The 24,412-nt window shown below is 37.5% G+C and overlaps 2 protein-coding genes across 4 annotated transcripts in view; both read left to right on the top strand.

Moving 5' to 3' along the window:
- sh3kbp1 (SH3-domain kinase binding protein 1) overlaps nucleotides 1–12,983 on the top strand; it is a 52,951-nt gene extending 39,968 nt beyond the window's left edge. For 2 of the 3 annotated variants that reach the window (XM_084398371.1, XM_084398369.1), the window contains 12 exons: nucleotides 2,773–2,848; nucleotides 2,980–3,074; nucleotides 3,326–3,427; nucleotides 3,811–3,862; nucleotides 6,274–6,345; nucleotides 6,589–6,748; nucleotides 8,260–8,327; nucleotides 8,560–8,669; nucleotides 9,490–9,639; nucleotides 11,060–11,277; nucleotides 11,639–11,702; nucleotides 12,209–12,983. In XM_084398371.1, the coding sequence (XP_084254497.1) occupies nucleotides 2,773–2,848; nucleotides 2,980–3,074; nucleotides 3,326–3,427; nucleotides 3,811–3,862; nucleotides 6,274–6,345; nucleotides 6,589–6,748; nucleotides 8,260–8,327; nucleotides 8,560–8,669; nucleotides 9,490–9,639; nucleotides 11,060–11,277; nucleotides 11,639–11,702; nucleotides 12,209–12,247 (1,206 nt within the window). In that variant the 3' untranslated portion in view covers nucleotides 12,248–12,983. The remainder of the gene's footprint in view (nucleotides 1–2,772; nucleotides 2,849–2,979; nucleotides 3,075–3,325; nucleotides 3,428–3,810; nucleotides 3,863–6,273; nucleotides 6,346–6,588; nucleotides 6,749–8,259; nucleotides 8,328–8,559; nucleotides 8,670–9,489; nucleotides 9,640–11,059; nucleotides 11,278–11,638; nucleotides 11,703–12,208) is intronic. The other variant, XM_084398370.1, reaches the window with a different exon arrangement.
- A 3,235-nt stretch (nucleotides 12,984–16,218) lies between these two features.
- The window catches only part of map3k15 (mitogen-activated protein kinase kinase kinase 15), a 33,112-nt gene continuing 24,918 nt past the window's right edge, over nucleotides 16,219–24,412 (top strand). The window contains exons 1-4 of the mRNA XM_084399427.1: nucleotides 16,219–16,993; nucleotides 18,368–18,507; nucleotides 20,909–20,932; nucleotides 23,779–23,972. Coding sequence (XP_084255553.1) covers nucleotides 16,687–16,993; nucleotides 18,368–18,507; nucleotides 20,909–20,932; nucleotides 23,779–23,972 — 665 coding nt within the window. The 5' untranslated portion in view covers nucleotides 16,219–16,686. The remainder of the gene's footprint in view (nucleotides 16,994–18,367; nucleotides 18,508–20,908; nucleotides 20,933–23,778; nucleotides 23,973–24,412) is intronic.

Here is a 24,412-nt window from a genome sequence, read left to right as displayed (position 1 = left end):
TGTCCTTAGTCACTTTTGATCACTTCATGCATCCTTGCTAATTAAAATAATTATTTTCTTTTTGAACAGTAGTGTGTATTGATTTAATACTATGCGCAACATATCAGTAACATATTGATTATTGCCCGGTATTAAATATTTAATTATGCATGATAATTTCCCATATTTTCACATTTACATTATTTTTGCAATTATCTAACACCCATGTAATGGTAATCTTTAACTAAATTCACTAGTAGCATTACATTGTTTTTTAAATTGCTTCATAAATTAATTAATTAAAACAAAAAATTATTTCTTATAAAACTTTAATGTATATAAAATAATTATTTATTGGTTAACAACACTGTAATCTGCCCTTATTATTGTACCCATAAAGCAATGTGTTCAACTCGATCTTCTTTTTCCTATGACCGAATTTTACACTGCCACACATTATTACACAAACTTAGATAAACAATACAAAATAATAATTTAATAATTTAAATTTCAAATAATTAATTATTATTATTATTATTATTATATAATTATAGTTAAAATTAATTTAACTGAATTAAACATGCAACATGAGGTCATGTGATGTGTGCGTGTGTGTGTATGTGTGTATATATATATATATATATATATATATATATATATATATATATATATATATATATATATATATATGTATGTATGTATGTATATATAAATATGAGGTCATGTGATGTGTGCGTGTGTGTGTATGTGTATATATAAATATATATATATAAATATATATATATATATATATATATATATATATATATATAGTGTGTGTGTGTGTGAGCTGGGCCGGTATTCTCTGTCACTAAGAAAGGAAGTTATTGTCAAAGAAGCGTTTATGGGACGTCTTCCGCACTTTGTGTCTCTCAGACTCACTTTGTTTAGTCCTAAAGAAAAGGAAATCTCTTCAGATCTATTATTATACATTCCAGTGCTTAACTCTTCCACCTGTTACATACAGAGACAATTTTCTTCTTTGCAAGGCAAGTGATTATTGCAATATGGAAATGCAGTGTCGTTTATAAGCTGAAGGTTTGCCCACATACAAATTTACCACACCCTGACACGGCTCTCTTTCCATGTCCACCCCTATCCTCCTCTCTTCCTCTCTCTCTCTGAGTGGTTTCCTGACTGAAGGGCTGTTGTAAAGCAGAAGTAGGGCTTGTAAGACTGTAAGAGACTGTCATGACTCAGGGGGGAGTGAACCGTGGTTAGACTGAAAGCTTGTTGTAGGTTCCTGTTGCAGGCAGGACTTGCGCGCACAGTCCTACGTATGCACGCCGGATATTTCTGAAGGATTGTTTTTGTCATTTTGAGCAAAGACGAAGGTAAATAAGGCATATTTTTCTCTGCAACTCTTTCTTAATCTGTCCGTCTTTCTACAGTATGTTAACGATGCTAAAACTGTGGCTTCCTCGCTAGAAGTGAGCTGTTAAATACGACCGCCGAGATGTGTTTCGTTTCATGTGGCGTGATTTGGGCTTCAAGACAGGGCATTATGGGTGTTCCGGGGTGGAAGTCAACATAGGGTCTTCACAGAGATGATATGTGGCCTTTGAGAAGAGGAGTGCAGCCAGATGTTGTAATGATGTTCTTATGTCGTTTAAACATTTGGGTGCCACATGGAACTTGTTAGTCCGACTCCATCATGACTGCTCTAAATGAGAGGAAAAGGAAGAGAGGGAGAAGGAGGAAGAGTGGGTAGGGGTTTTTTTTTTTTCTGAGTGAACAGCAAATGTGTGTGTTAAGGCCACATTGGGAGTGCAGGATGTTAAAGAGCTTGTTGTGTGTCAGGTTGGATTGATTCCCTGCCATGTTTGTGGAAGGATTGTGGCTTCCCTGTGGGAAAGAGGCCAGATAAACAGAGTCAATTGGACAGTATGCTATTCACACACGTATGTTTGAATTCACTGGGCCCCTGACAACTTCCTTATGGCCTCCCAATAGATATAATATAATATAATATAATATAATATAATATAATATAATATAATATAATATAATATAATATAATATACAATAGCTTTTGATTAATTCTGCTTTTCAGTTTCAGTATTCAGTTTATTTTATTTTTTTGAGACTGTTGGAACAATGCTCTAGTTGCCCTCATTGACTGCCATGCATACTCAACAGCATTATTGTTTTTAATATGAATTAATATTGATATTAAATTACTTTAACATGTATTAACTTTAGCATACATGTATAAAGATGTATAATATACTACACAAATCTATATTTATATATTTTTTAAAATACAGACTTTTTTTAAACTAATTATTCAGCAAGGACACGTTCAATTGATCAAAAAGGGACAGTCCAGACATTATAATGCTGCCAAAATATTTCTATTTCAAATAAATGCTGTTCTTTTGAACTTTCTAATCATCCTGATAAAAGTATCACAGTTTCCACAAAAATATGAATCAGTACAGCTATTTTCAACATTGATGATAAAAAGAAATGTTTCTTGAGCACCAAATCAGCGTATTGGAATGATTTCTGAAGGATCATGTGACACTGAAGACTGGAGTTATAATGCTGAAAAATGGCTACTTTGTCGTGACAGTAATAAATGCATTTTAAAATATATTTAAATAGAAAACAGTTATTTTAAATTGTAATATTTCACAATATTACCTTTTCGACTTGTAATAAATGTTTTATCTTATTTTTATCTTACCGACCCTAAACTTTTGAATGGCATATTCGAAGTAGTATTTAATTTAAGTATTTGATTCTCCTCAGCCTCCGATGGTGAAGAAAGTCGCTCCAGCTGTTGCCCAGGAAACCATGAAGGCGGAGCCTGAAAACAAGGCCAAAGGTAACAGGATTAGATCATAGCTGTTCTGTGGATTATTTCAATGACTAGATTGTCCATATACTCAAATTGTATGCAAATACGACATAATTGTTTCTTGATGTGACTTGTGGCTGTGAACATTTAAATTACAGCAAAGGAGTTTTGCAAAGTAATTTTCCCGTATGAAGCTCAGAACGAAGATGAGCTCTCAATCAAAGAAGGAGATATTGTTGCGATTGTCAATAAGGTGAGTATGGTGATTGAACACAAAATTGTTCTAAAACCAATAAAATGAGCTACTAATGAGATATATATAATAGTTATTCATTTTAATCTCATTGGTTCAAAATTCCTCTCCAGATAACTATAGTGTATGTTCAGATTGACATTTCTGCTTTCGTTGTGGTTGACAAATTGTTACTGACATCATGTCAGGCTTGATTGGAACACAGATAGACTGCTGAAATGTGTGCTTTCCTTGTTTGTTGTTGTGTGTAGGATTGTGCAGACGCTGGTTGGTGGGTTGGAGAGCTGAACGGCAAACAGGGAGTGTTTCCAGACAACTTTGTGAAGTTATTCATTCCTGAGGTAGAAAAAGAGGTGAGATCTTATTTTTGTCTCTCTTTGACACACTTTTGCCGTTTTCAACGGTGAGCTCCCGTCCTGTATGTCAACGGGCCTCAGTCTCTGTGCGAAAGGAGAGCTGTGGTGGAATAAACACACACACACACACACACACACACACACACGCTGCCCTCTGCCCTGTATTTTTGCCTACCTCCTTACCCTTTGCCTGATTGAGCAGCATGTCCTTTGATGTTTGCTGTATGGCCTGAAGGGATTGTGTTTTTAATAGAACAAATGTGTATGTTTAATGCTTGTGTTTTAGTATGAGTTTTAAAAGGGGCGATCAGTGTGTTAATGAGTACACATGTGTGTTTTAATAGGTGTACTGTGTGTTTTAACTGTGTGTGTGCTTACAGAGACCTAAGAAACCACCTCCTCCTGCAGCACCAACCACTAAACAGGTCACAGGTAACAAACTCCTTTCCTTTTCTTTCTGCATTTTTTTCTGCAGATGTAAAAATGTGTAGTATACAGGCAGAGTGCTCTACATGGGGTACTGTATCCCACTATGCATTACTCTCGACTTCACCCTTTTCCATTTCTTGTGTAACAAATGTAAGCAAGAAGGATTCAAAAATAATTTATTTCTGTCACTAAATTAAACATGCAACGTGGTCCTATGAAGTCATGAAAACAATGTATCAGTTTAAAATGGATTAAAAAAAATCCATTATATTATATTATATTATATTATCAGCTGTCTATTTAATGATCATTGGAATCTTTCATTATGATCTATCATAATGATCTTCTCTGTCATAATATTGTTCACGTGTTCATGGATATATAGAATGTATATACATTATGTACAGTATATATACCAGCTTACTCAGAAATCACTTAAAATATAAATAGGCAAGAGTTCCCTATAGCTTCTCTTCAGAGGTTTTGAAACTCGGCCCACGTAATCTTTGTATTAACGTACCATGAAATTGGAGGGAGAAACAAAGGCTAAGTCTAGAGGGAACACAGAAATGATGCAGTAGTTATATTTCCAACACTAGTATATGGAAGAGTGATAGACAGATATTTGACTATTTTTGCATTATCAACCAATTTAGGCAAGGCAAGTTTATTTATATAGCACATTTCATACACTATGGCAATTCAAAGTGCTTTACAGAAAGGAATTAAAATAATCACAAAATAAAAGCAAGGAAAATTAAAACAGTTATAAAAGAAATTAAAAGAGATATATGATACAGTTATAAAATCAATTAAAAGAGTAAAAAGATGATACATAGATAAACTTCTCATCTGGCAAAACACCGGTGTATAATTTTTCACAACTCCCAGTTTTACTGTGATTATCTATTATCTATCCAATTATCTATTGGACGTCTCCAATGGACCCGATTTTTCCCTAAAATCGGACAGGAGGAGCTCTAGGACTGACTCACGGGATAACCTCGGGTTCACTGCCCCTTCAGTCCGCACCCCAAAAAACCATTTGTTCGGAAGCTCTAGGAATGGAATCAATCCAGTCCGCACCCCACAGAACCTCGGGTTTAATCACGTCAAACTCACTACTCCACCACAGACCCAGGCCATCAGCTTGGTTTCATCTCTCAAGTTCCCCAATTAAGTGGTTTATGTTTCTCTCTTACCCAGTTCTCAGTCCCATTTGAGTTCAGTTTAGAATCAAAAGGAAGAATACAGTGCAGTCAGTCGGATGTACAGTGGATACATTTATAAAAATAATTAAAAGAAAGAAACTGGCAAAACACTGGTGAATCATATTTTGTACAGCTGCTTGTTATGCTGTGAGATTATCCCATGTGAATTGTACTGTCTTTATATCATTTATAATTTATATCAAGCAATATTGTTAAAATTGAGTGTTCATGTAATTTCAGTGCTTTGCTTGTATAACCAGTCTTACTGACCCGCTCCAAGCGGGATTCGAACTGGGGTGTCTGGTGTGGGAGGCGGGCTCGCTAACAATGGCGCTAAAGACTGCAGCATCTAGTGTCAGTCGCTAATACGCCTCTTGAGGCCAGGGGAGTGAGGTTTACACGCGCAGCCTTACTGGCCTACATTAAGCAATTAAATTTGATTGGGTGCCAAAGTTTGAAACTGCTAATGAAAATACTTATTTTTCCATCACAAATTATATTATCAGCATAACAATTCGAGTAAAAAGTTGAATTATAAATATTAACATGGATTTCACACTGTTTCAGTCATGTAAAATAGTTATATAATCATAATATAATAATATAACATAATATAATAGATAGTATTTTAAAACCTGTTTTAAATTGTTGCATGCTACATTGTTTAATAAGACTTCACATGACCATGTTATTTTTGTGACAGAAATAAATGAGTAAATCTGACATTTGTCTCACTGGAAATGGAAGGTCAAGTCAAGACTACTGCATTGTGGGATAACTGTATACCACAATGCAATACTCTTGACTTTACCCTTTTGCTTTTATGTGCTTTTTGCTTCAGTGACAGCAGCACTCAAGCTGCATGAACTCCACAGGTTTGTGTAAAACCTGATGATCATATTCTCCTTCATGATTTGAGAATGATCCAAAGAGCATCTTCTGCTTCAATGGAAGCAAGAACATCTGACTGTCTGTACAAAGAGTCACATGATCAGTGTCACAAATATGTTTATATGATTAGTGACTTAGAAATAGTGCAGAGTCTTATGCATTTCTTCATTTTACATTGTAACGTTTCTTTGTTTCATTTATTTATTTATTTTTATTTCCATGTTTAAATTGGATTTCGAATCCTAGATGTTCAATTTGTGCATGTTAGTGAGTCGGCTGTTGAACCCTCATATTGTGTGTATTGATCCCCAGACAAAAAGACAGAGGCAAGAAAGGTTCCACCAGAACGGCCCGAATCTCTCCCACAGAGAGCTGAGGAAAAAGGTTGGTAGCGTCTTTCAGAATTGTTTTAATTTGCTTTGGTCAATTCTAATTCTGTTATTTAGAACTTTTACTGCGAAACTTGCCTTCCTCTAAAAGGTTTAGATAGACATAGTGCTTGTGTTATAACATTTTCTATCTCTGCTTTGACAATCCCCTTTTTAGTTTCCTGTAAACATCCTTGTATGACATTTTATACCCTTTAGTAATGATGATGTCAGTGATGATGATGGTTATTACATGTAGGTGAAGAGTCGAAGTTGGGTGAGATTCCAAAGCCGTCCCTCCCGGTTTTCCTCCCAAAGAAGCCTCTTCCTCCGAAGAACAACAACATGTCGAATCGACCGTCATCCCTGCCACCCAAACGCCCAGACAGACCTGAGAGACCAGCTGTACCCAATATACCGTCAGTCTCACACACATATACTAGCATCACCAACACATAAATGGTCACATTAATCATACCCTAATGCATCATTAGAATTATTTGAATCATTTTAATTTGAACAATTCCGGTTCTGCTTATCGATTCCGATTCTTATTGATTCCTAATTTTGATTCCAATACATTTGTTCTAAGTGTTATTGCAAAACTTTTCATTGTAGCTGAATACCATGAACAAAAATCGACAGGATAAAGAACACTTACACAAGGAACTTTTTGAAATACCATAGATACATACATAAATTTCAAGCATTAAAGACAATTAAACACTCACTAATATAAAAAAGAGCAAATAAACAAATTAGCAATCGCACAACTGAATAAAGACACAATTGAAATAAACAGTGTTTTAAGAAGATTCTGGTACAAAAACTAAATTAAATGTAAAATAACACTGCACTTTATAAATAAAGCACACATTGCAAATATACTTACAAAAGTTACTCAGTCAAGAACAGCAAGTTCATTTTCTCTTTGTCTTTTGTTGTTTTATTAACGTTATTATAGCGACGGCAGCAGGAATATCAGGCTGCTGTCACTTTAAGAGCTGCACGGATCCAATATACTGTTACACATGCGTTTTCTTTGTCAACTGTTTACGTTTACTTAAGATATAACAGAAAAAAGCGTGCGAGTCTTCTTGTAAGTCTTCATCGTGCGATATATTATCTTCGATAAGAGGAATTTAAATTTAGATTTTATAACAAGTATCTGATTCCTGCCTTTTAAGTATCCAATTCCAGAACTGGAATAGATTTTCGATTCCAAAACCAATGCATCATGATATCTTATCATGTATCAGACTATCAGATGACATTCTTAATTTTTACACTAAGAACACTATTTATTTGGCACAAAGATGGAACTCAATTAGCGCCACAATTAAACATTAACAGATAACATTAATCTTTTAACAGATGAATTTACACTAAATAATACAATTAAAAATACCCTATTTTACATGACTGAGTCTCAAGACTCAAACATTTTATTTTTAAACGGATTCATTTAGCACCATCCAAATGTAGTGATTCCAATGAATCAGTGAGTCGTTTCATTTTAGAATGGATTGATTTTGAATCAACCAAATTACTTTGTGCAGTGATTCCAATGAATGAGTGAATCATTTCGTTTTTGAATGGATTCATTTTATTTAAAACCATCCAAACTAATTCTGTTCAGTGATTCAAATGAATCAGTAACTCATTTCATTTTTCAATGGATTGATTTATAACCATTTAAATTACTTCTGGTAGTGAATCAGTGAGTCATTTCGTTTTTTGAATGTATTCATTTAGAAACATCCAAATGAACCAGTTCACTAGAATGAATCAGACTTCCAATGCTACATACTGTATTAGAAATTCATCTCTTATCACATTATTACTCCATTTTGTTGTCATTTCCAAGAACATTCGTGCTATTTTTGTGTTTTTACTAAAGCTCATTCTGGTTTAAATATCTTTTGTACAGTAGTGACAGTGCGAAGACTGACGGTGTGGCAGCTGACCGAGGCTCTGCAGACAAATCCCTAGATATCGGTGAGTCCCTGTTCAGAGCTGCCATTCAATCCAGAATAACTCATGACTAATAAGACTTATAATAATCTATATCTAATAAGATTAAAACAGCTCTCTGTCCAACTCATTTCATTCGTTTCCATTCTGGAGATGATGGTCTGGCGTTTTTTTCCTGTGTTCGTGATGCATATACACGTGATATATATGTGGTCCCGTGTGTTTATCTTTGTATTCGTGTGACTCTCGACTGAAGATGTAGAAGACTTCGACTCCGTCGTCTTATCCACAGAGAAGCTGAACCACCCGACCGCATCACGGCCCCGTGTGATGGACCGGCGGCCACGATCGCAAATCTTCACGTCTGTGAGTCCACGGATTTTATTTGTGCATTTCCGTAATTATGTTGTGTGTTTTTGTTATTTTTATTAGTGTTTATTTTTTTATATTTTTTTATATCTATATATACCCAGTGGGCACCGGAAGTCAATGTAACATCAGAAAGACGAAGGACAATGTTGCACTGACGTAAAATTTTGGATGAAAATGAAAATTGGGTTGACGTCAAAATCCAACATTGTTTTTTTGTCAGCCTCCAACACTGGACCACCGTTGACTTTTGGTTGCTTAAAACCATAACTTATAACCAACAAAATACCAAAGTGTAATGATGTTATAATTTAACATTGTGTCAACATTAGCACTAGGACTCTCATGAACCTCATGACTAAATGTTGGTGTTGGATGTCAATTTGATGTTGGCATTAGATGTTTGGAAAACATTGAAATTTTGTTAAGTAATACCACAACTTAAAATCACCAAAATATCAATTCAACTGTTGTCAGTATTCTACAGTACATCAAAATGACATGGGCATTGGACATTACATTTTTTTTTATGGTTTTAGTTTCTGTTAACTATAATAACTCTGCCACACGCTTGTTTGTTGTTATTTTTTACTAATCAGAGTGTCAGGTCAATTACATTTGGGGGGTTTTCACGCCTATCAGATGCAATCAACTGACAAAGTGTCATAGATTTGTGACTTTTACAGGTGTTCAGTGTTAATCCGTAAGATATGATTGTGTCATTTGCTATGTGTGAACGTCACATGGGCTTACCCCCCGCTCTGCCTGTCTATGGGTTATCTGGTCATGATCACTTAAATATCTCTCTACTTCCTAGTCCTCTCTCTCTAGTCCTGACCTCCTGGACTTCCCATCTCCAGAGGAGGAGAGGAGAGACAAGGAGATGGGAAAGGAAGAGCAGGACTCATTCACTCCCAAAACTTTTGACAACTCCAAGAAGATGCTCAAGGCAGTGCCAGTCATAACAGTAAGCCCCCCCCCCCCCCCCCCCTCCTCCCAGTCATCCACCCCCTAAAGCCTGTTTTATACTTCTGCGTCGAACTGCCGCCGTAGCTACGTCGTAGGCTGTATGTAGCGCGCGTACCCTTCGGCGTACCCTGACGTGCACCTCTCCAAAAATGTAACAACGCGTCAATTCTACGCGGACACAAGCGCTGTGATTGGTCTGCCAGAACCCCTCCCTCGGGGTTTCATGCTCCCCAGGTGCGCGTCAACGCGGACAACGACACAGAAGTATAAATTAAAACCAACACGTTGCCTACGGCGTATAGGCTCCGGCGTATGTCCGACGCAGAAGTATAATGAGGCCTTTACACCCACCTCTCCTTTTGCATGCACATCCCTGTCCTACCTCAAGGGAGCACCCTTGTCAAGCATTTTTATGTACAGACACCAAAAATATTACTTTTGGATACTTGAGTCACACTTTTAAATGATTTCTTTAAAAATTCTTACATTTGAAGTGTGTCTTAGAGGGATAGTTCCCCCCCAAATGAAAAATGTCATTATGGGAATTTGGAATTTGCATTATTGCAGAAAATAAGCTTTGGGACCAACAAAAGTTTATGATTCTTTCACATTTTGTTCATCATGATAATAATCTTCAATCTTTGAAGATCTTAAATGATAATCTAATCTTGGAAGCCTAATTACAAAACGTAAGCTATAAACAAACTACACCCTGGTCACATGACCACCAATATTAAGCTTCCAACAACACTTTCGGTCTTTATACAAAAAAAGTTTGTTAAAATAGTTTGCAAGAGAACAATTATAAACACAGTCTGTCTGTAAAAGCAGATTATAGAGAAGAGATGAGTTTACCTTTTCGGTGTGATGATGTTTAATGTCCCCAGTAACTTCTGCAGTCCCATTTAGACACCTGCCTTTTTCAAGACTTAAAAAAATCATAAGAGGCTGTTATTGATGTATTTTATGTTATAGAATAAAGCATGAAAATATCCTGAGCTTGTGTTCACCATAGGCCTTATTTCAATCATTTAAGCAAAAACCCACTGTATGATGGAGCCGGAAGTGCTTAAATGCTAACTCGTTTCTAGGTTTTCACCTCCAAAAATATGTCAGTCCTGCAGCACTCCATTTGTTGTTTTGGACCCCATTGACTTTCATTGTATGGATAAAAACTGTTCTTAAAAATATCTTCACAGATGAAAAATAGTCATGCAGGTTTGGAATGACATGAGGGTGAGTAAATAATGATAAAATTTTAATTTTGGGGTAAACTATCCCTTCAAGTGTCCAAATACTTTAAGGTGCCACTCACACACACACACAAAGAGAGACTGAGGCCCGAAATGGAAGACAAACGTCCAAGAGTGATTGTTTGATAAGCTCTTTTTCTGATATCTCATGGGGGTTTTCCACAGGCTCCTGAGAAATCGTCTTTACCCCCTAAACCAAGTGCCCCTCCATCCTCTTCTGGGTCCAGTGGGGCTTCTCTCCATCAGGGAGCCGCTGGTTTGCGGCCCCATTCCCCTTCCGTTGATGCGAGAGGGAAGAATGAACAGGGTTCCACGCTGGAGGAGCTCAAAGCACAATTACGAGACCTGAAAGGAACCGTGGAGCTCATGAAGAGCCAGCACAAGTATGAACCAACGGGATGGGGATCAGGGGTGTCCAGTCCTGCTCTTGGCGGGCCACTGTCCTGTAGAGTTAAGCCCCAACCCCAATCAAACAAAGTCTGACTAGGCAATCTAGACACTTCCAGGGAGGCAAGTTGGAGCTAAACTTTGCAGGACAGTGGCCCTCCAGGACCCTGGTTTGATGGAAGACAGATGGAGTGAAGTAGTGAAAGAGGGAAAGTATAAAGAGAAGGAAATTATTAATCAGTGTATGGAAGTATGGAAGGAAATGTTTGAGATGACATGTGGGATGAATGAGTTGATTGACTGATGTCTTTTTAGAAGGATGTGAAATGTGTGTAATTCCCAAACTTGTTTTATCAGACAAGAAATCAAGCAGTTGGTGAGTGAACTGGATGAGGAGAAGAGGATTCGTATTTCACTGCAGGTGAGGGGATATTAGATCAGTCACTAACCAGGTGCAACACAATAAAGCAATATTAACCAGCCTAACATACACTGCCCGGCCACAAAAAAGTATTGCAGTGATTATTGTTATGTTTCTACAGTAGCATGTTAAATGTTTGGCAACAGTTCTTCTAACCCTAATTGAGTAGATTTTCATTTCTTAAACAACCATGTAGAAAGATACATCATGGCCATATTCCAGGATGACAATGTCAAGATTCATCAGGCTCAAATTGTGAAAGAATGGTTGGGAGGGAGCATGACGAATCATTTTCACACATGAGTTGGCACCTTTGAGTCCAGACCTTAAATTCATTGAAAGTCTTTGGGATGTGCTGGAGTAGACTTTACAGAGTGCTTAACATTTTCAATACAAGATCTGTGAAACCAGGGGAAAATAATCTTAAATCTTAAGATGTGAAGTGTTGTTTATATTTCCTATGGCTCTGTTTAACTGACTCCTCTTTGTTTTATGCTTTGTTTTAGATGGAAGTGGAGCAGATTAAGAAATCCCTGTCCAAATGAACTCAAGCATGCTGGATGTATCAGATGAAGGATCCGGCTGAGGTTCCACACCACAGTCCGAGTAGATTGTGCCAAAAAAAAGAACAATGTATCAGAACAATTGCATAAAGAAAACAACTGTTTACCCCCCCAAATCACTTGTACTCTTTCAGCTTTCGTTGTTTTAAGAAGCTTATTTTGCGTGTTATGCTCAGACTGGGCGCTGACTCACAGACCCGTTGCCCGGGTGTGGCCTTACGGTGGGTCATGTGATTAAAGGGTGCCGATGACCCACACCTGGAGACGGGTGATTGCGGTTGCCATGGGGATTAGCTGGTCTCCTGCACAACTGTGACACAGTTACCCCATCACCCTCTCTAGTACTGCCTCTGAACGCTAGTCAAAGAACACATCAAATGAAGGAGAAAGCAGTGTGTTTTACTTAAATACTCTTCACTTTAAGTTCTTTTCTTTTGACTTGGAGGCCTTCTGTTATTTTCTTTATATGCAAAGATGCGTTTGATTTCACACCCCTTGCGGTTTCCACATGCAGCAAACCCACATTGAGGCCTTGTTTATTTGGAGCGTAGTCTTTCCTATTTCTTTTACGTTGGTGATGACAATGAGAAAACTCACGTTTTGTTTTCTTGACTCGGTTGTTTTCTTTGAAATCTTCTATATATACTTTTATATTTTAATGTACTAAATACAATAATGTGTGCAGATTTTATTAAAAAAAGATACTTCAAAAAAGTGATTTTCTGGTTCTTTGTTTATTATATATGCTTATGTCCTCTAGGTGGTGCACCAGGGTCAAGTTGCCTATGTAAATCTTATTGCCTGGGTTTATAAAAAAATTATTATTCAGAATTTATATAAACAAAATTTACAAAAATAATTTCCAAATCATATAGACAGTGACTTGGACATGTTTTAAAGGGGTTATGAACTGAGAATTTAACAATGTGAATGTCTCAGCAGTGCATTATTTGTTTGTATTCGGTGCATTTCACTGTGGATTATTTGGTAGTCACAATTTCGACGCAGGCTTTGCAAACAGACTCTTACGACATGGATCTGCCAGCAACGCCACAAACATGTAAGTAACCATGTTTATTCTAATGCCTGTGATCAGTGATTTCTGATGTAGAATTTATTCAAGTTCAGATAGATTATCTTTCTCTCAAAATCGTTCAATACGGTTTATGCATCAGCAAATGAAGCTAGTGACTAAGCGATCAACTTCACATCGTTTCTCTTAGTAGGATGAAAATAATCTTATTTAAACTGATTAAATTATATACAGAAAGCGATCAAAGAACGCTCCCTTTTCTAATCGCCCAAGCTGTCAATCATACAGCACGAGTTTATCTGGACACTTGCCAAAACTCGTTATGAAATTAATGATGCTGTTACACTGCACAACGAATCTCTTACTGTATTTACATCGTGTTTGCATTGTTATTTGGTGAAAGCATTCATGAGAGTGCAGAAATTGCATTGCAATGATGAGATCACTTCATTCATGCGATCAACAGACGATCTTTCATCTGCTCAGTGCTCATCAATGCAACCTTTCATGTGTTGGGAATAAATCTAAATATAATGCTATAATCATTACTTTACACCTTTTTCTCATCTTGGTCATCTGTGTTAACCCACCAAATATAATATACCCACCAATATAATTCAATAGAAAATATAATGACCGGAAAGTTCATTTCCCTTTCTAGAATAAGTCAGAAGCCTCCATCCAAGCATCAAACAGCTGATCTGTGATCAGATTTTAAATTCTTGTACATCTTTTTGGATAGGGGTCACTGTCATGTATATGTGAGATGTTTTATGAGATGAAGGTTATTTTAAGTTTGGCTGCTAAGGGTAAGATCACACACATCAAGCAGCTCAGATACAAACAAACACTCAGACGGCCCTCAGAAGCGCTGACCGTCTGCAGCTATATGGTCCCCTCTCTCAAACACATTTAAGACATTCACTGATATCATTCCATAGGCATCCGCTGCCCTTTATGGTATTTGATCTGGTAATTGAGGATCAGGTCTCCTGGTTGCTGGCCACTGAGGCTTGCAGATAACTGTGTCTCTAAGGACGGTCACATCACTAATGATGCACAAAACCAGGAGATGTGAGCACACCTCAGAAATGTTTTAGAATCCAGTATGTAAATTGTTGTTTGGGTCAATCATTTAAAAAAAATATATATTTTGCATTTGATTATGCATTATATTTCTTTAATACTTCTAATTTATTTGATAATGCAGATGTATAAAAGATACAATATCAGTACATTTGCAGGTAGAATAATTGAAAGCATGCAGATTTTATTCATAAACAAAACATACATCATTCTGAACCCTCTCATCACACCGTTTGTCTACAAGAGTAAAGTTTGTATGAATGAGGAACTACTAGTAGTTCGGCATTTCGCCACAACCACCAGTTTTCCCAAGTATATTTCTGTCAATGTATGTTGACAGCATTTGTGAAGAAACAATTCTGTGTTGTAATTCAAGTCTTTTTCTTTTTTTTTTTTTATTTGTGTGCCCCCTTCCCCATCACCCCCAATTTTGGCAAGTGCTGCATACATGAAATGCCCAAAATAAAAAGGTTACTGCTCATAAGTAATTCTGAATAGAAACATAACACACATACATTTAGAAAGCCAACACTTGAGAGTTTATAGTTCAAGACTCAAAATTAACCAGAATATTGAGATATATAAGCTCAAACATATTTTGAACTAAAATAATCTGGGATCACCAGTGATCCCTGACAGGTAAGGGGTTGTTTAAAGGATATGTTAATCATGTTGAGTATGTCCCTTCTGCATGATCTCGGATGTGTTGTCTATTTGTCTGTAAACAAATGAAAATGAAACTGAACCGCTCTAGACCCTCATATGAGTGGCAAGATCAACAAATCCCTTAAAAATCTTTGACATTTACAATTTGACCACTAACTTAGTGGCAAAGTTTGAGGTAAAATGACCCAACTTGTTAAAAAAATAAATAAAATCATAATAATTCAAAGAATTAAATATATTTGCAAACTTATGTTTGACTATAATACGTTCACTCACAGATTATATATATATATATATATACACACACACCATATACCACACACCATCTATTTCATTTGTTTACAGACAAGGAAGACAGTAGGCTACATATGACAATACAAATAAATGCATATTTGAAAATAAAAGGGTTGCTGGGTTGGAGTTTAGAAAATAAGTTGACAGCAATTCATATTGTATGCTGTTCAATAGGCCTATTTAAAAAAAAAAAAAATTATCATGTTTAAAAATATAATAAATTGATGGTGAAATAAACAAAAAATAAAACATCTCAATATTTATTGTGTGAAAATAATTTAGGCTACATCAATTACTGCTGTCACCACGGTTATGACGTCACGTTGCCGTTTTGCGCCTATTAAGTTTAAAACCGTGTAGTCTATTTGTTTACCAAGAAGGCATCCGTGTCACTGAAGTGAAATGTGAAAAATGTGAAATTTGTGACGTTTAAAGAAAACCAAGGTAGGCCTATCATTTGTGAATATTTTACAGAATATTTTCATGGTGCGTAATTTTGGAATTACTAAAATATTAATTCTGTGTAGGCTAAAATAGCGAAACAAAAGCAGTCGGTCGCTTTATTGCTTAAATGTGTCAAATGCAATTTCCACCTCATCATTTCGACACTTCAAACGTGATGGAAATGACATAATTGAGGAAAAATTACTAAACTCTTTTGAATGTAAGTGAGCGTGGGAAAAGTTTTGATGAAGCCTTGCAATGTATTGGAATTGTTTACTTCCAGTTTCTCGATTCTGAAATGAAATGAAAACAACAGAAAGTAAACCAGTTTGGCGAGCTGGAGCCCTGGGCTATATGGATCTGGTGGCGGTGCTCTGTTTGCCATGCGCGTATCAACCCGGACAAGTTTTATATTTAGACATCTGCTCCAGATGATTCAATAGAGTCTGTACATGCAGCAACAACCGCGAGACGTTCCTCTTATGAAATATACTTAGGCTACGCCTGAACGGAAGGACAGACGTTTGAGGAAATGATCGGATCAGTTTGCAGAGAGGGCAGGAGGAATGACTTCCTCAAATAGGATGGCAATGCCTGTCTTTGGAGACATCGAGTGCGCGGTGCGCCTTAAGTTAGTCTGACTATCTGCACTTTCCGCGTTAATTCACAAGAGCTGCATTTTGTATAATTGCACAACCGCTGGCGCAAACGAGATAAAACTGGACCGGATTGTAATATTTAGTGATGCGCGCTGCTTTAATGAATCGCAAGACGCTGGACGTCACAGCCACGCGCCTTTCCGTGCCACAGGTGCGCACAACACTTTGGTTATTCATTATTGATTAACGGCGCAAAGAAAAGGAGGAACGCGCAGAGGGACAAAACAATTACTCGCAGTATGGAGATCATGTCCAATCAACCCACATCAGAGACTGGTGGCGACCACACCGCAGCGGTTTCCATGTCTGCAGGCGTGGAGAGGACTGATGTGACCAGCCCGAGTCCGGTGACCAAACAGAGGTCCCTGCGAGCGGTTTATGTGCTGAATGATGGACTGAAAGCAGTGGCCGCGAACAGCCCGGAATCCGGGGCGCTCCAGTGTCTCCAGCGCGCCTGCGACGCGGAGAGTGCCATATTAACTACAGTGACTTTTGGACGATTAGACTTTGGGGAGACAACAGTGCTTGATACCTTTTATGACGCAGGTGAGGCTCTGCAAGGCAGGTTTAAGGCATGGGTGCTCGAGGCTATAGTTCTAGAGCCCCCCAACACTTTACCCTTTGGGTGTCTCTCTTATCTGGCACACCCAGTTCAGTTCTTGGAGAGCCTCTTGGACCATGACTTCCATAGATAACATTCAGCCCTGCAGGATGGTGCACCTAAGAATAGAAACTCATTGGCATTGGTCATGTAAGATTTAGAGCATGGGTGTGCAATTGAATTAAATTATTTGTAAGAATAGTACTAATGGTGCAAATACATGCAAATAAAATAATATTATATAAACAAAAAGAAAAAGTTATAAACAAAACTTCATAAAACATCAATATAAAGAAATATGTAAAATTATAAATAATACATAAATAAATGGTGGTGCTGTACATATGCAAAAACGTGCAGTTGCTCTCTTATAATCATTACATAAATTAATTTTAAAAAGTGAATATAAGTAATACCATGAATTTTTTTTTTTAATATATATATATAATGTGATGTTATGGTTAGGGATCAATGGGCTTTCCTATGGGAAGGCTATTACTAAAAGCAAGGTCATGGCAATCTCTTTCAAGGGATATTAGGTGTGCATTTGGGATCTTCTGCCTCCAGCACATTCCTTTCCTGGAATTCACTCGCTAGGTCTAGTATGAAGTATCTCTCTCTCTCTCTGTCTCTGTCTCTCTCTCTCTCTCTCTCTCTCTCTCTCTCTCTCTCTCTCTCTCTCTCTCTCTCTCTCTCTCTCTCTCTCTCTCTCTCGTGGGCATGGCTGCACACATTACTCTGGGTGATCAAAATATGTTTACATATGAGCTTTAGGAGGGTGAGAAAATGGGGATGTTTGATGCCGTGCCCTTTTGTGCATGCAGAATTCACTACAGCATTTGCAGCAATTTTCAATGAAGAAATATATACAGTTCTATAGAGTAGTCTTCTTGTTATTATATTTTCCTCTTCTCCTCTTTACTAAGAATGTGAGTCATGCATACAGTAGGCTACATCAAGTCTGGTCTTGTATTTTTGAACTTATACTAGTGCATGGCTTTTAAACATGATTTCAGATGTTTGAGTAGTTTCAACAGAGTAAGCACAGACTATTTGACTGGAAATGAACAAATATAACCATATATAGTAGAACAAATATGCCCTTAGGACTAACTTTAAACAGACAAAAGGTTATTTAAAGAGTTTATAGTGTGTGCTGTCATGGACAGTCATAATAAACAAAAAGAAGCTCATAAAAATGTTTCTTAAATAACAGGCACTGAGATTGATGCCCAATGTATGCAAAACTAGAGTGTACTATAGTGGGATTCTGCATTATGGTCTCCCAGAGGGCTTACTGTGTCTCTGATTGATTGCAGACATTGCAGTTGTGGACATGAGCGATGTGTTCAGACAGCCATCCCTGTTTTATCACCTCGGTGTGCGTGAGAGCTTTGACATGGCCAACAATGTCATCCTCTACCACGACACGGACCCTGACACGGCACAATCCCTTAAGGTGAGAATCTTAAACACACACACAATCAGTTTGTTTACCTAGACTTCTGTTGACCTATTATGCCCTTTAACAAAGTTTTGATTTTGTTTTTAGGGTCTACTAGAATAGGGTTTCATGCTTGAATGTTCAAAAAACACCTTATTTTTCACATGTTTTAAAATACAGTCTGTCAGTTTAGTTTTGGTTTAGTTTTGGTCGTTATGAAACACCTCCTTTCAAAAATGTGCAATGTGCTCTGATTGGTCGGCTGAACCAGTGTGTTATGATTGGTCAACCGCTTCGAGCATGTTTCGGAAATGCCACTCCCCTTATCATTACTGCAAGTTTCAACACAACTCTGCCAGGCTTCACCCATTTATCTTGCATATGCCTTGGTGGGAATTATTTAAATGAGGGATATTGTGAAGTGTACGTTCCTGGAAGAAAACTCAAGACTATAACCATGGTGTTTCAGGGGGTTCAGAAACAGTACACACTGATATAGAGTATAAGTCCATTTGGAGTGGACTTTATAACTTTGCAGACCTTTTTCATGCTCACCGCAACATTACACACTAAAATAAAAATAAAAAATCATAATATATCACCTTTAAAGGTGCTGTGTGTCACTTTTTTTGATGTTCAATGATTTTAAGAAAGCCATATGTAGTCTGATTTTCCAGTAATACTGGATTAATTAATATTGATTGCATTAATAGTTTGAGTCTGAGGTAGGACTACATGTTTGTATAAACAATGGAAGATTGGAAACCTGTTTGGTAACAGTAAGTATTTCTGCCATTGTTTAGTGCTGCTGATTGCAGAAAAATTAAGTGCTATACCTTTAAATCAAGCTAATTATAATTACTACGGATGTTTTAGACAAAGAATTATCCAAAACCACAATCTTACCCCTAAAGAAAATCCTATTTATTAATAAAAAAACAAAAACATTTCCCCTTTTAAGACATCCACAAAAAGAGGCTTTGTCTTATTTCGCTCATTTCTTGAAAATATATATATTAAATTAACTTAATTAACTACTTTTCACCTAAAAAATGTCCACAAAAAGAGACTTTGGGACAGATTTACTAATAGCTTGCACCAGTGCAAACCCTCTTTTGGCGTTAAAAAACTGCTTTCAGGATTTTTGTGGCTGACTGTATTGCATATGCATTTAAATGAGTTTCCCTTTCAGATAAACTCCTTCTTAAGCTGAGAATAGCAGGTCAGGCCCTGTCGCCTAGTAGTGGGCGGCCTCTTTGTTCAAATGACAAAGATACTAAAAGAGAATGTAAGAGCCTGAGGGCTCGAAAGTTTAACCTCCCATCAATCCTTGCTAGTATCTGTGTAGTGGCACTTAGAAAAAGTTATGACAGGAATATGTAATTCCTAAGTTGGGGGGTGGTAAATAATGGCATAATGGCCCAAAAAGCATGTCTTAAACCAGACGCTAGTTTGCACTGCTCTTGGTAGATTGAGTTGGTCATTGTGGAAATGATCCGACTGCGTTGCTTAGGAATTACATTCCCATCATAACTTAAGTGCCACCACACAAATACTAGCAAGGATTGATGGGAGGTTAACATTAGTTAACTCAGGCTCTTACATTAGTATCTCTGTCATCTGAACAAAGAGGCCGCCCACTACTAGGCTGCAGGGCCTGACCTGCTATTCTCAGCTTAGGAAGGAGTTTATCTTTTCTGGGCACCGGACAGTAGCGCTGCCTGAACAACACGGTCTGTATTCGAGCTCAGGAATGCTATCTGCCCGGGACAGCTGCTCATAGCCACGTTGCCACAGAGACATTGGAAGGCATGTGTTCTAGCATACTGAAATGATGACAATCACATGTGGGGAGGAGCATCACACGATCTGTTTGTGTATTTGTTAAAGTTCTGTCACGCTGCTGTGTCCAACTGATTCAGTCCGGTTTCATTCACTGCAACACATGCCCATCAGTCATGGAATAAGTACAATAAATGACATGACTGCAAAACTTGGGACTTATATAGGATAGTCCTGGACAGTCCTAGTCCTTGATTATGATTGGTTGAGCCACATTCAAAGCCATTTAAATGTCTCTACAAACATACACCTGTGACCGCATTACATCAATATTACTGCGCCACTTTGTCTCTGTGTTGCTTGTTCTGAAGAACTATATTGCTTAACGGAAGAGTTTTCTGTGTGTTTATTTTATGAAACCTTGTCAGGTATGTAGAATAACCGTTTTATAAAACAATACGCCCTGTGAAGTTATGGTTTACAGTGAATTTAGAACAGTGAATTTGCTCTGCGTCGTGCCTAACAACACCCCTTAGCTGTTCTAAATTCACTGTTTCTTGAGGCTTATGGCTTTAGTATGCATGCATTTTTGGAAATGGAGTAATTATTTTCTTTTCTTTTTTTTCTTGCATAGGACATGGTGGCACAGAAAAACACAGTAAGTATCAAAAGGATGTAATCTGATGAGGTTTGGAGTCCGTTGTTGGTGTGCCAAGAGCTTTGTGTATGAGACTATTTTTGGAGCTCTTATGACATACGTTTACATGCTCTTCTGTGTCAGGGCTCGAAAATATATCCTCCACTTCATTTGGTGGGCAGATCTTTTCCTGAACTCTTCTTTATGCACACACAGTACACTAATGTGAGTGGACACAAGGTTCAGATGGGTCGGCGTGTCCAGGTGTGAAGACTATTGCGGATTCTGATGAACCCATAAGGGCCCTCAAGGTGTCATGGTACTCTGAGTTAGTGGTTTTGAAAAAGGAGATTGGTCGTTGAGTGTTAGTCTTTAAATATAAACCTCTTCTATTGGATACAGAGCGGAATCTGATCTTTTATATCAGCATTTTATATCTATGCGATTCACCGAAATGGTCCAGAAACAAGCAAAAGTGTGTTAACTTCTTAACATCAGTTTTGTGAACACAAATGAAATTCAATGTTTGCTCTTTGATATTCATTAGGAATTATTCAGGCATCTTTCTCAGGAATCGTTAACCCAAGAATTCTGACATTATCTACTCAACCTCATGTTCCAAACTCACGTGACTTTCTTTGCTCTGTTTTCTATTGGTGAGTGAAGCTTTCAATCTTCAAAAACCCGCAAAAACACTCTAAAAATGGTCCATATGTCTCATGGGCTTCTGGTGTCATGTGATGGCTTTGTGTGAGGAACAAGGTGAAATTTAAATCTGTATTCTTTTCGGATGACATTAACTTCCAGTAACTTGATCACTGTGTGAATAATAATTCATGAGTAAATTGTAAAAAGAGTAAGACAAATGAATTGGATCAGCCAATTAATTGAAAAGAGTAATTTCCACTCATTAACGTAGTAAGGATGAAGCTAGGATTTGCGTGTGTGTTATGTTTGCTCCTCACACCAGTGTTATTTTAGTATTATTTACATACTTTTATAGTATTTATTATTTTGTATTAGCTTTTATTTTTATATTTTCAGTTTTTATTTTAATTTCAGTTTTATTAATTTTGTTATGTTTTAAAAAAAAAAAATTTTTTATTTAGCATTATTTTTATATCAGTTTGAGTGTCTTTGCCATAACCTTGTATGTATTTGACAGTTTAAGCGCAATAAGACATGAAAGAGAACGTAGTTTAATACTCACGGGACGCGGGGTCTGACAGACAGCTTTCTGTGCGAGTGCTTCGGATGTGTGCGCTCAGAAAACCATATATCAGAAGTTTAGACTGACATGGCTTTCAAACTAATGCAGATAATAAACTTTCATAATGATGAAGAACTGCAATGTCACGTGACCGTGATAGAGATGATCATCAAAACTAAACAGATGTTCTAGTTTTTGGCAGAGTGCCCGAGGCACAAGCTCCGCCCTCTTCTGGAAAGTGGGGTGGGGAGCAGCAGCTCATTTGCATTTAAAGATACATGCACGGAAAAGCATGGTTTTTCTTCCACTCAAAAATGAGCATTTACAACATGGTATAATAAATGATCTGTGGGTTATTTTAGCTGAAACTTGACAGACACATTCTGGGGACACCTGAGACTTATATTACATCTTGTAAAAAGGGGCATAATAGGTCCCCTTTAAGTTTTTTATGTAATATTTATAGTTTATTTCATTTCAGCTTTATTTCGATTAACACATTTTTTTTTTTAGTAGTTATAGTTATAGTGCCTCACACAAAGGTGTTGTGCGGTTTCTAAATGGCTTCTCATACAGAGCATGAGTTGTATGAACCACATCTTTAATATTTTTATAGTTTTTACATCTCTTTGAAAGCTTGAAAAGTCAACTCCCTATTCAGTGTAAATGCATGGAAAAGAGTGAATAGTGTTGGAACAACATGAGGGTGAGTAAATGACAGAATTTTTTGGAAGAACTTTGCTTTTGTCTTACTCCGCCTTTATTTTCCTGTCTTCAATTCATACTGTGCAGTGTAGTGTATATTCTTTCTCTGTCACTCTCTTTTTCTCTTTTCCTTTCAGTTCCCTTCACTGTTTGCTCTCCTTTTCTTTCTTTCTCTCTATCTCGTGTGTTACCTGGAGTAGGCTGCAAGGCCTGTTAAAATAGGCTTCCCATGGGTCCAGTTGCCTCCTGAGTACAGGGGCTCCAGCCTAAGGAACAAAGTAGGTACTGCGAGTGTGCTAGTGCATGCTGGGAAAATCCCATATTCATGTATTGGTATGAGAGTGACCACTGATGTCTGTCTCTATCACTAAAAGAATCAAAGTCAGTGAGTTATGTCTTGCTGAGAAACAGCTTGTTTTGTTTTAAATGCTTCATCATTTTCATTAAGTGGATCCAAAGGTTTGGTCGTTTTTTGGACCTCCATGTCCTTATGGCCCCTTAGACCCCATTTTAAAAATCACAATGCTTTAGCTGAAGAGTCTGAGAATTTAAAATGTGCTCAGTTGCTATGATTAGAACACAGTCCTAACAGTTTAAATAGTCTAGAAGTGTAAGGGGACCATTTAACTTGAAAGAGACTTTAGGTGACCCCTTGCATTTGAGGTGTTGATGTGGCAGATTGCTAAGATGTGCTTCGGCCACCTCCATTTCACTCTGGAAATCTGGGACAGTACATGATCACAAAGGTGTCAACAAGATTTCCTTTGGCACTTCACATCTCTTGGCTGGCAGCTGCTGAGATCACTAACACAGAGTCACCTCTGACAGACAGTTTGTACTTTTACAGATGTACAGACTTCATATTCCAGTGGTCTCTAAATTGCTCCTACCTGCAAAGAATAGGTCTATATTGCATTTTTTCACAGATTTAGAATTTGTTTCTCTTTCTTAGGCCTCCAGTGGAAACTACTATTTCATCCCTTACTTGATGACGCCCAACAACGAGTACTTGTGCTGTGAGAACGTGGCTCAGCGTAGAGCATCGGAGTACATGCAACCCAACTGGGACAACCTTCTTGGACCTCTGTGCGTCCCGTTGGTGGACCGCTTTGTCAACTTACTCAAAGACATTCACGTCACGTCTTGGTATGACTGCTCACATTATGATCACTCTTGGCAGGATGCCCACTCTACGGTCTTGCTTTCAGAAGATCCTTTACAGAGTTACGCAACGATGTCATGACATTTTTGCTGAACATAAATCAAGTGATTTGTGATTGTTAAACTTTTTTTTTTTTGACCACATCTCGTTGTCCCTGAATTGAAGAAATGGGACTCAGCCCAAATGGGATGTAGCAGTCAGATAATATCATCAGGACAGACATGCACAGGTGCATGCAATATTTATTAGGAACTACAGTAGCTTCTAACAAGCATCGGGGTGTCATTTCACCCAGAGCTCTGGTATCAAATTTTAGAACTCCCGCAGATTGTAGCGCCATGATTTCAGCACCCTGTTACATAAAGTACACTAGTCTCGTGTAAATAGATTTTTGACTATTGCTAACCCACTTTTTAGCTGGCCA

The sequence above is a fragment of the Rutilus rutilus genome, assembly GCF_951802725.1.
Source record: "Rutilus rutilus genome assembly, chromosome: 24".
NCBI classification, from domain to species: domain Eukaryota; kingdom Metazoa; phylum Chordata; class Actinopteri; order Cypriniformes; family Leuciscidae; genus Rutilus; species Rutilus rutilus.
Note: the sequence above shows the minus strand (reverse complement) of the source record. Positions and strands in the feature narration are given on the sequence as shown.